The 14,651-nt window shown below is 40.4% G+C and overlaps 1 protein-coding gene across 2 annotated transcripts; it reads right to left on the bottom strand.

The window, feature by feature from the left end:
* Positions 1–10: 10 nt before the first annotated feature.
* Positions 11–5,004, bottom strand: cbx3b (chromobox homolog 3b). 2 transcript variants are annotated; one of them, XM_075465353.1, is made up of 5 exons: positions 4,804–5,004; positions 4,261–4,401; positions 3,993–4,149; positions 3,425–3,582; positions 11–1,233 (listed from the first exon to the last, which is right to left on the bottom strand). In XM_075465353.1, exons 2-5 carry the CDS (start codon positions 4,398–4,400, stop codon positions 1,113–1,115), a joined length of 576 nt encoding a protein of 191 aa, XP_075321468.1. In that variant the 5' UTR covers position 4,401; positions 4,804–5,004; the 3' UTR covers positions 11–1,112. The 2 variants fall into 2 exon arrangements, with proteins under 2 accessions (XP_075321468.1, XP_075321469.1); XM_075465354.1 differs by lacking the exon at positions 4,804–5,004 and adding an exon at positions 4,620–4,797.
* Positions 5,005–14,651: the final 9,647 nt, after the last annotated feature.

Genomic DNA, 14,651 nt, shown 5'->3' on the forward strand with positions numbered 1-14,651 from the left:
ATAAAAAGTGTCACAAAAAGTTTTAGTTTATTCACAGACTTCACAGATCCATGGTCAACAGTTACAGTAGCTCAGTAGTAGGTGTGTTTAAAGAGGTTTAAGGTTCAGCTGAGTGTCCCATAACAGTCATGGGTGATATGTAAAGTCAGGACAGTGCCATCAGGATAAAAGTATCAAGTACACAGGGATGTATAATTACAGTCAGTGACAAAGCCCTGTGTGAAGAGACAGTCTCATAACGAAGGTGCTACATTTAACAGTTGTCCTCCTCAACATACTCTTTCCAATAGTTGTAAATCTCAGTACATTTACTATAGAAATAGGCCATTTTGAATAATTTTACCACGACTTCATTTAGACTAAAAGCACCAAATAATTCCATTCGTTTTTGTTTTTTAAAGTTACAACAAATAAGGAGAAGAAAACATGTGGTACAAGCAGCTAATTGAAAATAAGGGAAATTTCTATTGGACGACTTTTTTTTTTTCTTCTCTACATTTTACAATAATCACGAGGGTAAAACAGATACAATAAAAGCTCTGACAAAAAAACACCCATACACAAAAAAAAAAAATCAAAACATCAGTTCAGCAATCTTTAGCTCTAAACAAGGGCTGCGGGGACGTAGCACTGACGTAGTGCTAAAGCACAAGAGATAAAGCCCACACTAAACAAACAACCCTCCCAGAGTAAGTTACTCGTTGCTAAACAGGATTAAAAAAACAAACAAAAAAAAAACTAAATTACTCAGAACAATATCTTAAAACCAAAACACGTCCACAGTGATTAAGTCTGCTACATAATGACAGAAGGGCTGCAACAGGTTAGTTTGACCTCAAATCAGTTGCTCCGCATTAAAGTTAGTTTTAGTCTCCATCGCTGCGTCCTCGAAGGCAAAGTGACCTTTTGAGCACCACAGGGCTGAGAGCAATTGGAATCCATCCCCGCTGAGGATCTGGCAGAGAGACTCTACCTACAGCGGGGATGTGATTTCACACTGTGCGCCTCTAATGTCAGCTGATGGAGGACATTTGATGGAGGTTAAACTAAGCTTCAGGTGAGAGTGCAGCTGTTTTATCAGTTCTCCTCCGCACACAACCCACACAGTGTTTTCACTGCTCCTCGTCTCCACAGTGCCAGGTCAGCTTCTTCTCGTAGAAGTCGATGACGACCTGGGGACATCGGACGCTCGCTTCATGGGCCGGCAGCAGGGCAACGTCATCTGAGTTCTTCCTAAGGGGGGAAAGCACAAGAGGGGGAAATCACTCACAGGGCCTCCCACTGAACTTGCACGGTAAATGTCATCATCGTCCAAAAAGCACAGAACCACACGTTCTGTGCGTCTAAAAATGTTCACTATCATAAGGGAACACCAGATCTCATTCATAGTGATCCATCTGACCTAATAAATCTCCTTCACAGCTGTAAAAGGAAAGACCTGCGTTCTCTTTAACGGCACAATTTCAGTCTGGTCTACTTTATCAAAAAGGTCGGTGACATATAATTCTCTGCCGACTCAGTTTTTCGACTTGGAGCCAAAACAGTCCAAAAGAGCCAGTAAAAGACTGTCCACAATGTCAGTTAAAGTCGACCTCACCTGTTCCAAACTGAGCTCACTGGACTTCACTTTAGGAAAAGTGTTAAAGTCCTAAAGTGAGCATCTCTGGATAAACCTGAAAACGACTGGACACTGATAACATCCGACCTGGTTGAGATTGTTTCTGTCAAGAAGAAAGGGGGAAGTTTGCCAAGTAAGGTGCACCAAACCTTCGGATCTTTTTGAAGAAGATCTGAGACGACGGTTGCTGCCAAAGGTGCTTAAACTGTGTTCCGAGCGAAGGGTCTGAATACTTTTGGAAATGCAATATTTCAGTCTTTTTGTATTAACGAATCAACGACTCTGAAAGACCTCTAAAAATCTGATGTGGAAAACTTGATTTGTTTCCCTGTAACTGCACAAATGGATAACTGTAGCTGCACTCTGATCTCATTTATTTCTCCTTTTCTTGGACTGAGTTCATTGGAACCCGAAACCTTTGAGAGTTTTCTGCACCTTTTCCAATTTTGCATATTAGCTCTGCATGTTTTGCATTTGAACGAATGCATAAAAAAAAAATAAAAAAAAGTAAAGTTTGGACAATCATTCTTGTCATTAATAAAACAGCTGATATAGAAAAGAAGGCAGCAAAAGCTTCTTTGTAATGCTTCAAATGGTTAACATGAAAGTGTTTCTTTAACCCAGCCACCAGAGCAAAACGCTGACATTTCTGAGAATTTCCTCGAAGCAGATACAGATACTGATATCTCAGCCATGTTGCGTCACGCACAGGCACCTGCCTCTTCAACCAGTTAACAAGTTTGCATTAGCAAGTTGAGGGTTTCACTGAAGGTTAGACCACCTTCTTTAGCCATTACCAGTTTCACAAGTCTCTTCCTGTTCCTTTTTTTTTTTTTTGGTGGTTTTTAAATGCCAAACAGCAAAACTTTTTTCTGTAAACTGGTGTGTTTCTTTTGATCAAAATATCACTAATACATTCACCTGCTCAGAGGCCACCTCATCATTCACATTTGCACGGTAATACAATTTGAATGCAACATTTCTGTCATAAAGCCAGCAGGGTCACATCAGTGAGGTGATAGAACTGTTAGAGCCGTTTGAGTGTTCCCGTAACTCTCCCAAAAAATAACACCAACTCTGAGCTCAGTCATAGATTTCTACAGCCATGACAGTGTCTTCATAAGAAGAACAAAATGAGCCTGAAAGAGGCCAAAAAAGACACCAGAGTGTTTAACATCGTGGCACATTTGCTCGGGCTAAAGCCAATTCATTGTTTCCACATACGCTCGGTAGCACCAGTTAGCAGCAGTGTGTGACGGCTCTTTGCAACTATGCAGATTGAGTGCGTCGACTAATCTCCAAATAAGAAAAATTAATAAATAGATTTTTTTTTTTTTTTTAAAAAAAGCTCACAACCAGACAAGGAAGACAGGGGGCAGAAGAACAAAATGGACGCATGTTTGGAGGAGAATCCCTGTTATCTACAACTCTATAATGGCACCGATCACGAGGCCGTATTTAGGCACAAGTGACTCAAACGGTAGTACGATGGAGTCGTGTATGTGTCAAGTCCCGATCAGTTGGTGCAACATGGAAGCAATAAATACATCATTAGAGCTTTGTCTTTCTAGTAATCAATATATTGAATTGTATACATTTTGCATTACACAATATAAAAGGAATAAGTTCTAAAACGACAAGAAAAAAGATCAACGACCTCATAGACCTGACAATAGATACCTCTTTATCTTTGCTGCACTCTGAACAAGTGCAGTGCAACTTTAAATGTGCACAATTTCGCCACCATGGAGCCATTTAGCAAAAAATGGCGTCTTTTAGTCGGCGTAAAGAGGAAGAGGCAGTTACCATTTGACTAGGAACATGAGCTCTCCCTTTCTGTCTGTGGAGCCGATGATGCATTCAGGCTCGAGGTAAGTGGGGGTGTCTGACTGGTCGTCATCTGACTGGAGGAAGTTGTTGCCGCTCTGCACAGCCTGAGCCTGCTGCTGAGCCTGCACACAGGACTGTGGCGAGAATAACAAGGACAGAGTGGAAACAGCAGTTAGAATAAATCAACCAAGACAACATACGTCTAGGTGTGGCATATTTTACTGTACTTGCCCATCATGGTGTAAAAAAAAAAGAAAAAAAGAAAAGGAATTTCAATTGCTTTCACTTTCAGTATCATTGCAAAACTAACCGCTTTCTCGTGCCATTTAGTTTCATGTAGTCTAGACCTAGTCTAGTCCTAGAACTACCGAAATGAATGAAAACTACCTTCCTGAATTTTCTTTGACTTCAACTATTGCCCTAAATCTAAAAGAAGATAAAGTTAGGCTTTTTTTTTTTTTACCCCCCCTTTCACGTATTTAGAACCACAAGCTCTGTAAATAACTCATAGACATTTCCACCACTTCTTCTCTCGCACACTCACAATTTCAGTCTCTTGCTCAGTCATTTCTTCTTTGGGAATCAACTCCTGCTCACTTTGCTCTTCTTCATTCCCCTCTGAGAAACAGGCGTTTCTCAAAAACTCCTCAATGAGTTCAGGACAGTCCAGATTGTCTTCAGGCTCCCATGTGTTATCTGCACTGTGATCACATCAAAAGGGAGGACAGAGTGGGTTTCACTGTAGGTGTTAAACAATATGTTACAAGACAAAAAAAGCCATCCAGTCACTGATTGTGCAACATGTCACTCACTCAGTGAAGCCTTTCCACTTCAGGAAGTACTCTACTCTTCCGTTCGAGACTCTGCGGCGAATTATTTTTTCCACCACAAACTCTTGGACAACTGCAGGCTCCTCGGTCTTCCTCTGTTTGGCAGTCTGCTTCTTTCTCATTCTGCCATGATAAGAAAAGAAAGAAAATGAGCGCTTACAACAATACGGGCGGACAGGAAGTGTCAGTTTGTTTGCTTTTCTGTTAAAACGCCACACTGACATCGCGCGGAAACACTTTCGTGCCGTGTGTGCTCTGATATTTGCACGACAACACGGTAGTGATGAGTGCTCAGCTGTGCCCTTCACACAGTGATCCGTCCACTTATTATAGCGCTCCACCTGCTGTATCGCCGGGGAGCTCAACAGTACAGCTTCTTCATTTCCGAACGCAACATGTTAGTTTCAGCGCAAGTTCACTCCGACAGCCAGTTGCGATAATTATCTGCGGACAGCAGCCAGAAAACATGAATGGAGCCGAGGCTGTGTGATGCACCACACGATGTAATGAACAATATGAACGTACGCTGTCGGTACTTAATCTCGGCGGACAGTCTGCTGCGGTGCTGCTCTGCTCTGTGCTTGTAGCTGCAAACTACCCGCACACAGCGCCGTCGACGCTGCTTTGTGCGCTAATGTGTCGGTCGGCCGGCGTGTTTGAAGGAGAGAGACAACTTTTCATGAATGAGTCAAAATTAAAGATGGCCGTTGATGCTCGGAGGAAGTGGTTGCCAAGGGAAAAGGTCATGCCAGGAAAACCGGGAGGAGACGACGGGGACGCACACACCCCCGACCAATCAGAGAGCAGTCCGCTCGTCCGTCCCCGTCCACTGGTCCGGAACTGCCCTGCCGCCCATGGGCGTCCTCTGGGTATGGCAGAGCAGAGCAGGGAGAGGGGGGTGCAAATGGGACAAGGCAGATGTTTTTAGTTTACATTGATCATTGTCACTCTTGTGTGGTTAAAAGAATAATAATAATAAAAAAATCTTCGTCAAAATAAGGTCAAATTAAATTGATTAAAAATTAAAATACAGTACAACTTTCCTATTATGTTATATTATATTATATTATATCAAACTTTTTAACACCCATGCACTAAACTCAAAAGCTTTTTCATCAAATAAAAAATAGAAATAAAGATTATGTCGAAATACCAAATATTATGATGGTTTTTGCCTGCAGATTAAATTGTGCATTTGATAATTGAATGGAATGCATACATAACCCTATACCATTCATTATGCATAACTGGACAATTCTGCATTATAAAATGCGTTTTCTATTTTATTTTATTGTTGTTCTCATTTCCTCTTTAAGGACCTTTGTGCCTGAAATAAGGGTTGGTGATGATTAATGAAAAATGATAGAGTTTGAATTATTTAGTCTGAGAGCATTTAATCAGTTTTCCTTGTAAGTATGTTTGCCTCAGCAAAGTTGGCACTTTTGTTTTAAGGTGCACCCTATTAAACTCATGCAGTTTTCTCTGAGCAGGCCTGTACTCTTCAAGCTCCAAAATGGCACTGAGAGACCACAGGCAAAAACGCCTCCAGGAGATTTGATTGGCAGCTCTCTTTCAGCCAATGAGAACCGTCAGAGCAACTGATTGGACAAATGTGCACCCCCAGCAGCCCCAAAGATTACCCTTTTTCGCCACAATGTTTTGTAAAATTCCACTGGGGGATGCTGCCTACCTGGGCTGGATGTTTTGGGCCAAAATGTGATGCTTCTTACACCTCAAGTTCACATGGATTTATGCTAGAGAGCTCAGAGCAAAAGGCAGCAGAACAAACACTTTCACTTGGAGGTGGACTCACAATGGAGCTGCTTCTGATGCACTGCTGTTACTGATATTGTTTCATCCTGAAGGCAGGATTATGTAAGGCTGAGTGCATTTGTTCAGGAAATGTACTTGTGCAAGCACTACAGAATGAGAGGACTAGAAGAATGTGCAGAGAAGCAATCCTGTGAGTTGATACTTTAGTTTCTGAACGAGAAAACACTGTGTAGGCCTTTGGGATGTGATTAAAAATTGTTTTTAGTTTTGAAAAATCATGGAAAAGCCTGCAAGGATGCCAGCATGGAAGATTAATGTGTGGTGTATATTGTTTGCAGAGAAGAGGGCTTATTGATTAGAGTCTCAGGAGGACAGGAAATGGGTCTTGTGCAAGTTGCAAATCAATATGCGGTCATTTGGACCAGCCACCTCTGTTACATTTAACTCCCATGTGCAGAGGGTATACTGCTGGTCTGATCCCCAAGAATTGCTGGCTCTGATAAAGCCACCATGGTGAGCTGTTGTTTTCTTATGATTAATTAACAAGTTTTATGTTGAAGAGGCTTTAAACAACTTAGCAGCACTTAATATATAAAGTGTGCCCCTAGCTGCTCTCGGGTAGTCCCGCCACAGATGGGTATCTCTTTGAAAGCCAAACTTAGAATTAACTTGAAACATTGTGTTTTCTTGCTCTGTGTGCACTTTCTGCAAAGATCTGTAATTATGGTTGTCTTGGATAAGACTCCATTGGGAAAGGGTTTTTAATTTAGATAATTTTTCCTGGTTAGATTGCAATAAATAAATCAAGATCTCTACACTCACTGAAATAACTCGGCCTTCATAAAAGGCTTATAAGGATTTATAGGGAAGTCAAGGAACAACTTTTGGACTGTCAGGTTATCAGACATCTCTTTAACGATTGCATCCCAACATATGCATCACTTGAACATTATTTTCCATATGGTCTTGCATTTGAGTCGTCCCAGAAACTGCAGCAAGACACATATTGGTTATCAGCCAAATTACCTGCTGTTGTCTTCTGACCCCTCCCAGTCTACCCTTGAGGGGTTTTTACCACAAGTTGCTATAGTAACCTAACAGCTAATAGGATTGGGCTGTCGCTGCAGGCTCAGGAATGGTAGTAATGCATCCTGTCTGGATTTACGGCTCGGCTACGGTATGAATCATTTTGGGATCGCTGCACTAGACACAAGAAAGCTTTTTTTTATTTTATTTTTTCAGCTTTGAAACACATTTAAAATCAGAAACACAGGATGACATTGATAATTTTTAAAAAAAATTTTAAAACAAGGATACAGACAGCTATGCCACTACAATTAGCATTTTTTTATATACACTAAACCATTCACCAAGAAAAAATACCACAAACATCTGTTTTCAGCTGGTAAGAAAAACATCCATTACTTAGATTTAAAGTGTTACTGTGTCAAGATGTTTTATGAATGTATGTAATGCATTGTGTGCATTTGTAACCTAAATAAGTCACTAATTGGTAATGATTAAGTGATTTGAGGCCCTTTTAAAAAATAAATAAATAAACAGATTGAACCCAAGAATGACCCTGGCACTAAAAATGAAATACAGATGTTGATGAAATGACATGCACCAGTGTACAGGGTGAAACGATATATCGCATTATGCCGTCATCCCTTAAATCTATTACATTCCATCCCAGACAGGCACATTCCTCCTGCCCATTGTGAATGCAGCCCCTGTGCAGATGGGCCTTGAGAGCCATCCTTCCAAGGCAGAAATGAGTCCAGATGGCTGGATCCTGCCGTGAGGGGCTGTGGATGGAATTAGTAGCGTTTTTTGTGGTTCAGGGAAAGCCTTACTGGATGTTTTTCACGTGGAGGGCCCCCAGCATTCCCTCTGTTCTAATGAGGCTCTCAGATTACAAATAGGGTGGGGAAGTCATGTTGCTCCTGCTGTTCTTATCAAGCATTGATCTGGGTATATAAGGGGTATGGAGAGCAGCAACATATTGCTAAAGGCTTAACTAGTTAGAAAGGGATTTGCACACACTTGTGAACTGTTAACCGACCGATTGTTTGAGTAATTGTCTGCATGTTTTCATAACGCTTTCGTGAAGATCTTGCAACCTCAACCCCTATTCTTGCATTTGGGGCTGAGAAACACACAGGAGGTATAAGAGCAGCAGTGTGAAAACTCAGACGCTTCAGGCACCAACTCCTCTACAACCGGAGGAGCCCTGACTACCTGCATCGGCTCCACAAGCAGTCTCCACATCATACTCAGTCACATACTAAATAAATAAGGGTCCTGATTGACTACTTCCAGAGCAGTCATTATATATATGTTTTCTTTGCAACAGTGGCAGAGAGAAGGGAGATCTTTTTGTGTATCAAATGACATGGGACAGCAGTCCAGCTAGAATTTCCAGCAGAAGTTTGTCTCTTGTTTCAGAATATTTTTTCTCCCCCTCAGATACTTTTCTTTGAGTTATTCTATACCTGATAGGACTTGAGGGGTGTAATTATTAATACTCTTTGTTCCTAATAGTTATTTGGGATGAATCCATCTTCCGAGCATGTGTTTCATCACAAGTTTAGGTGGGGAAAGAAAACATGTAGCATATTGTTTGGGCACTCAATTGAAAATTGTGATTTGCAAATTATTTTCTGAAATTTGGTTATACTTATTGATTTATTTTTGGTTTTTTTTGCACTTCAGTATATCTTTACAACTCAAAGTTCTCAAACATTCTAAAGGGAAATCTAAAATTCTCCAGTGTAAACAGACTGATGTGGCTGAGAAACTCCTTTCAGTGTAGAGAAATGAAGAGTCGCCAGAGTTGGGGTTTTCTGTTGTATTTGTTAAGTCTTAAAGGTGTGTACACAATACCTACATAAATATTATCATCGCTAATTATCCTTTGAGAAAACAACAAGAAACGTGATGAAGTGACGCCATTACACAAAAAGCAAATTGCACACTTGATCATAATTGAGGAAGATTTGCTGTGAAAAGCTTAAGGAACAGAGGGAAATGTTAAATGTAGCACAATATAGACACGCATAGGTGTAGTACAATTATCCTCTATATAAGTACAGATTTGTGTTAATGGACAAATTATATTTATGTTTTTTTTTACAACAATGGTTATCTGTCTCTTATAATTTACACCTGTTGGAAAGGGTAAGATACCAGCCAATTTCAAAACACAAAGAAACTGGATGCATTATTTCTTTAATCTTAGTATCATTGAATAATGTCTAAAGATTTTTACGACTAGTCAGACAGTGGAAGTAGTTTTGCTGCCAGCATAATAACGTCCTGACTTCTCACCCATGTGCCTCTTGGCTTGTGGTTTTAGCTCCGCAATGTGGAGCTAATCAGATCTAGTAACATTCTGATTGGCAGGTGAATGGCACCAGTGACAAGCAAGTCCCATTCCCCCACAGGCTAGTGGGGCACTAAAAGGGAGAAAGAGAACCTTTGAAGCTAAAAAGACTGTTTTCCCCCTTGTGCTACTTCTAATTTTCCTTCTACCCTCTCTGTGTCGTTATACTCACATTTTTCTTTTGTGGCTGTTTTGTGCTTGGGAATGTTGCAGTAAATGGAGCAAGTGGACTTAAGGCAGAGAAAAGTGAGTGAAGTTGAATGAGGTCCTTTCAAATGGACATTGAGCAATGTGTCTCTCAAGTTGCACAGCTGACTTTGTCATGGGGTGAGGAGAAAACGTGAGTAGGCTATCAAATTCTTTGAAATGTTGTGAAATTAATAAACATAGATGCGGTTCTTGTGCTCAGTGTAAAAACTGCCTTTTAGATTTTCTCAATCTTCTTGAAAAAAGCATTTCTTTTTATCAGGGTGAAACAAGCACAAGATCAATTGAATTCAGTGCCACGATGCAGTGGTTTCAAGCCTTGTCACTGAGATCTAAGCAAACAAAAGACCAAAGTTCTTTTCAATTTTGCATTCAGAAATTAAGGAGATCATCGTTGACTTCAGGAAGAACCGTTCCAGTCACGCACCGCCGCTCATCGTCATCACAGAGGTGGAGGTGGTGGGAAACACCAAGTTCCAAGGGACGCTCATGACAGACACGCTCACCTGGACTCAGCACACATTGGTACCGGCAAAAAGAGCGCTGTGGCATTCATTCTTCCTCTGCAGGATGAGGAGATCTTGCCTTCCACCTCCCATTTTCACCACTTTTTTACAGGAGCATGATAGAGAGCATCCATAAGGCTGGTTAACTCCTCTGGCCTTAGATGGCCCAAATTAAATGAGTTTACCGCTGCTGAGAGAACAACTTATATTTAATGTGCAATAATCTTGGTGCAATACGTCTAAATGCATTTTTCTTATTTATTCATTGTTATTTATTTACTTCGTTTTTATTCATGACCATTTTAAACAGGTTTTTTTTCACAATATTTTAACTATCGAGGGTCTTTCTATCAAATCTATCTGGATCTATCTATCTATAATCAAATTAGCAAACAAACAAATTAGCAAGTGACAGAGAGAGTTGCATTTTTGTTACACGTTAGAAAATTTCCCAACTCTTCTGGAAATAAAACTTATGGGTTATTGATTATTATACAATTGATTAAACCGCAAGTGTTATTCACAACATTATGACTTCTGCTGTCTGCGTGTCTCTTGAGGCCTGCTTTTATCACACATGCTCTTCTATTTAAGCCTCTCCAAATGTTAAGCGCCCCCTTTCTCGGCTGTCCATCATCAGCCAGACTAAACAGGGAACTTGGGCGGCCTCTTTCACGCAGGAAGAGATTGAGACGCACACAAATGAAAGAAGAATGGATTAGCTTGACTGCATGACAAGGATCAAAAAAGTCAACACAGATTGAGATTTTTTTTTTTGTCTCCTCAGTTTAATACAATCAATGCTGACCACATAAAAAAAATGAATGCCGACCACATAAAGTTAATTCGTGACAGTTTTTTTTCAAGATAAATATAAATCGTGATGGCATCTACTGTAATATATCTTCTTAGAACTTATCACAAAAATATGAAAGATAAAAACAAAGTCCAGACAAGCAAGTAGACAGCTGAATCGTGTCTTATACTTGAGTGGTGGGAAGACCTTCGCCTTGGTAAATCCCCTTGTCACTATGCAGCTGCTGAGTGTCTGCTCTCATCAAGTGCAGCTCCAGAAATCACAGAATCCAGCCTGTTGACCTTTAACTCCATCTCTCTCACAGCTGTATGCTTTGAACTTTCGATCTGCTCCACATCCAATTGGGATTCCACCCCTAACAGCCCCCCACACCCCCCTTCAGTTTACAGAAAGTGGCCCATCTAAAATTAAACCTCATGTCTGGTCTGCAGAGTTCTGGATGCAAAGCCTCTCCCCTGAATATAGAGCATTGGCTTTCTGGGTTTTGCAGAATCTCAGCTCTGTGGCAGCTTTGAGCCAATTAGGGCAAAAGTATAAAGATTCAAACATCAGAATATGGTGAGACCAACCAGTTCTTCAGTCCTGTCTGCTCGCCATCTGTAATATTAAAGCTTCAGGCAAATTCCACTGCCAACAATTCTACTGCAAACAAAGCCACACTGGTCTATCCCAGTCTATCCCAGTCTATCCACTGACTGGGATAGACTGGGATAAAACAGTTTTTAAAGTTGTTTTTTTATTTTTTTTATTTTGTTTTCCTCTTTTTTTTTTTAGAACTTATATCAAGAGATTCACCGTGAGAGTGGTAGAAAACAGTGTTACATAGAAAATAGAAGAAGGTTTTTATGCTAATTTATTCTTTGCAGGGAGCACATTTACTTTCTGCAGCTGGTTGCCTTCCAACAGATGATAATTAACATATTAATTACTGTCTTTTATGATGTTGGCTGTAGGTTTCCAAATCCAACCATGCAAATCTCAAGCCAAAGCTGAGAAACCACCAGTCTGTCGCTTTTTTACTGAATATCAATTGAGTGCCTTTAGTGAACGATTGTGGAACGCGCTATCCCAATGTTTGACAATTTTCACATCTATTTCTTTCCATCGTGGTGAGCTTTTCATGTAATGTTTAGCATAGCACTGCTGAACAGCTATCAATACTTGGTCCTTCAACGTGGTGTACCAGCCAGTTCATTTCAAGCTCAGCCCATGTGTAGATGAGAAAATGGGATCTATTTTCTTATCTCTCAGATATAAAATTCTTCCTTCAAGCATTCTGAATTAATGCTATAGTTTAACATATGCAACTCCACTGCTGACTGAATGGACAGTCGCTTCTCAAGTAGTTTTATAGTCGGTTTGAAATAGTTTCCGAGTGCTGAAATTGGTTTCCATAGCTTGTTTTTCAGAGGTTGATATAAACTACTAGAAAACCACATAAATTCTCTTGGTCGGAACCACTAACTGGGCCTGACAAACTATGAAGCTGATTCACATTGCAAAATGTCATTTTCAATTTGAATCTATCAGAGCACTAATCTGGAAACGGTTACTCTGTGAGTCTTGAAAATAAATTGTTTGCAGCTGCGAGTCAAAAGTGGAGAAGGAGGGAACAAGTGGCAAAGCTCCCCCCTCCCTGTGAAATGCCATGTTTAGGCTGATGCACAGGAAACAAGCTTTCACCAGCCAGGAAATGAAGTGGCAGGCACAGGCCGGCTTGGATTTCCCCTTCTACTTTCAGATGGGCCTTTTTAGTGCGGAGACACCCGGGCTCCAGCTTTTGTTCACATAGAGCCAATACTAAACAACACTACAAGATGTTAAGTGCTTGTGATGGCTGAGTGGTATGCTGCCACGACGAGGTCTTGAGTTTCTCAGACCTCAAGACCCCCCCACCCTCTCAATCCCTTGCTTCCACCCTCTCTTGCCCTGGGGTTGAGCTGAGTCAGTCAGTGGATGTGATGTCCAAAAGCCGGTATTAATGCATGTGCAAGTAAGCAATACGATTTCTTTGACTTGTGTATTTAATGATAAAATTTGTGGCTCCATTTCAAAGAGAAGTTTAAAATGTCTTTGACGTAGAATATGGATATTTAGTTTCAATATGTTGTTGTAGTTTTTTTCTCCCTTTGTACAGGGTTTGGGAATGCTCTCTATTATTTAAGGGCAATCTAGGATGAGTATGTAAATACTCAAAAAAAAAAAAATAAATAAATCTCCACACTGCTCATCCGGAACATTCCAGTACACAAAGAAACACTGTTTAGCTTAGCCTATTTGAATGACTAATCTGAAAAAAAAAAAAAAAAAAACACGCTGCACTACGCCCGTATTTTAGTAATAAAATACCTCAAGTATGAATACTTGAACCACACTGGGTCCCTGCCAGTGTGGTTCATGTTTTCCTTTGACCCTGAGCGATGAATTAAGTGCAACAGCTGCCAGCAAAAAGAGTGAAAGAAAATATTTTTCAGCAAGTTGAGGCTAAACCCAAATTTTCTAAGATTCTGAAATACTGATGACGGACCAACAAGAAAAAAGTAATCTGAAGAAAACTTTTCCCAGACACAAAGTGCTTTACTTTACACTGTGCAGTGTGATGCATGTGCAAAGCAGAGCTCTAACGCTGCTGAAGAAAAACATGTCTCTGTGCTCACCTGAAATCTGCACATTGTATGGTTTGTGATTGGACTGATAAAGTGATGCATCAGTTAAACCTTTTAATCTATTTGTCTATGTTTCAACCCCATTTTAACCCCGCTTTACTTTTCAATGCGGATGTTATTACTTTTTCTTCCATTTCCATGTAAACATAACAAATCGCTCCATCTCCTTTTATGCCCTTGCTGTTTGCACAGACATAAAATTACACATAAAGCATGTAGAATTGTTTTCTTTTGTGAGATGATAGCATAACTATACAATCAAATAGACCACTATGCCAATACTAGTTACACTTTGTAGAACATTTTGAAAGGAAAACCTTCTAGTAAGAGTGAAAAGCGATGACAAGTGGTTTAGGCTCACGTAGACACAGTTTTCCTGTTTGCCTTAACATGTCTGAAGATCACAGCTGGCTGGATGCCCAAACAAACCCGGCAACGCTTCTCTCCGGTGCAAAAGACCACCTCAGTGGAGAGGCCTGCCTGGATGGCAGTGATTCATGGCATGAAGCTCAGGGCTAAGTTGAAGTCGGTGTAAACATTTACAGTTGAGTTGATGCATTCAGAGTATGTGTGTGTGTGTCTTAGTCAGAGAGGGATGAAAAGAGAAAAAAAGAAAATATTACTTTTTTTTCTTCTCGCAGAAAAAACAGTAACGATTGTGTGTGTGGAGGGCCTGAGCTGATCTCATTGACTATATAACGATAACGCTGTTGTAACTGGCTGTAATCTGTGCAAATCAGGCTAAACAAAGCAGCAGCAGTGGAGCTCCCAAACAGACAGAAGTCCTCACTTTTCTCCGAACTTCTATCTTTAATTAAAAAAAAAAAGTTAAATACATAAATGTGGATTTTCAAAGACATGTCTCCCTGGCCTTGTTGAATAATGGAACAATTGCTTGTGGATAGTTTTTCATGTGAAATATCCATATTGATCTCCTTTTTCAGACAATGTCTGTGTGTACACACAAAGTTGCTCACAGGGCTGTCTGAAATTGTAGAGGCCAGTAAGTATACCTCATC

The sequence above is a fragment of the Odontesthes bonariensis genome, chromosome 5, assembly GCF_027942865.1.
Source record: "Odontesthes bonariensis isolate fOdoBon6 chromosome 5, fOdoBon6.hap1, whole genome shotgun sequence".
NCBI lineage: Eukaryota > Metazoa > Chordata > Actinopteri > Atheriniformes > Atherinopsidae > Odontesthes > Odontesthes bonariensis.

Coding starts and splice junctions, on each gene's coding strand:
- cbx3b (XM_075465353.1), bottom strand. CDS start 4,400: ATGAGAAAGAAGCAGACTGCCAAACAGAGGAAGACCGAGGAGCCTGCA. Junction 4,150..4,260: donor AAGTGGAAAGGCTTCACTGA/GTGAGTGACATG, acceptor ATGTGATCACAG/TGCAGATAACACATGGGAGC. Junction 3,583..3,992: donor CTGAGCAAGAGACTGAAATT/GTGAGTGTGCGA, acceptor TTCTCGCCACAG/TCCTGTGTGCAGGCTCAGCA.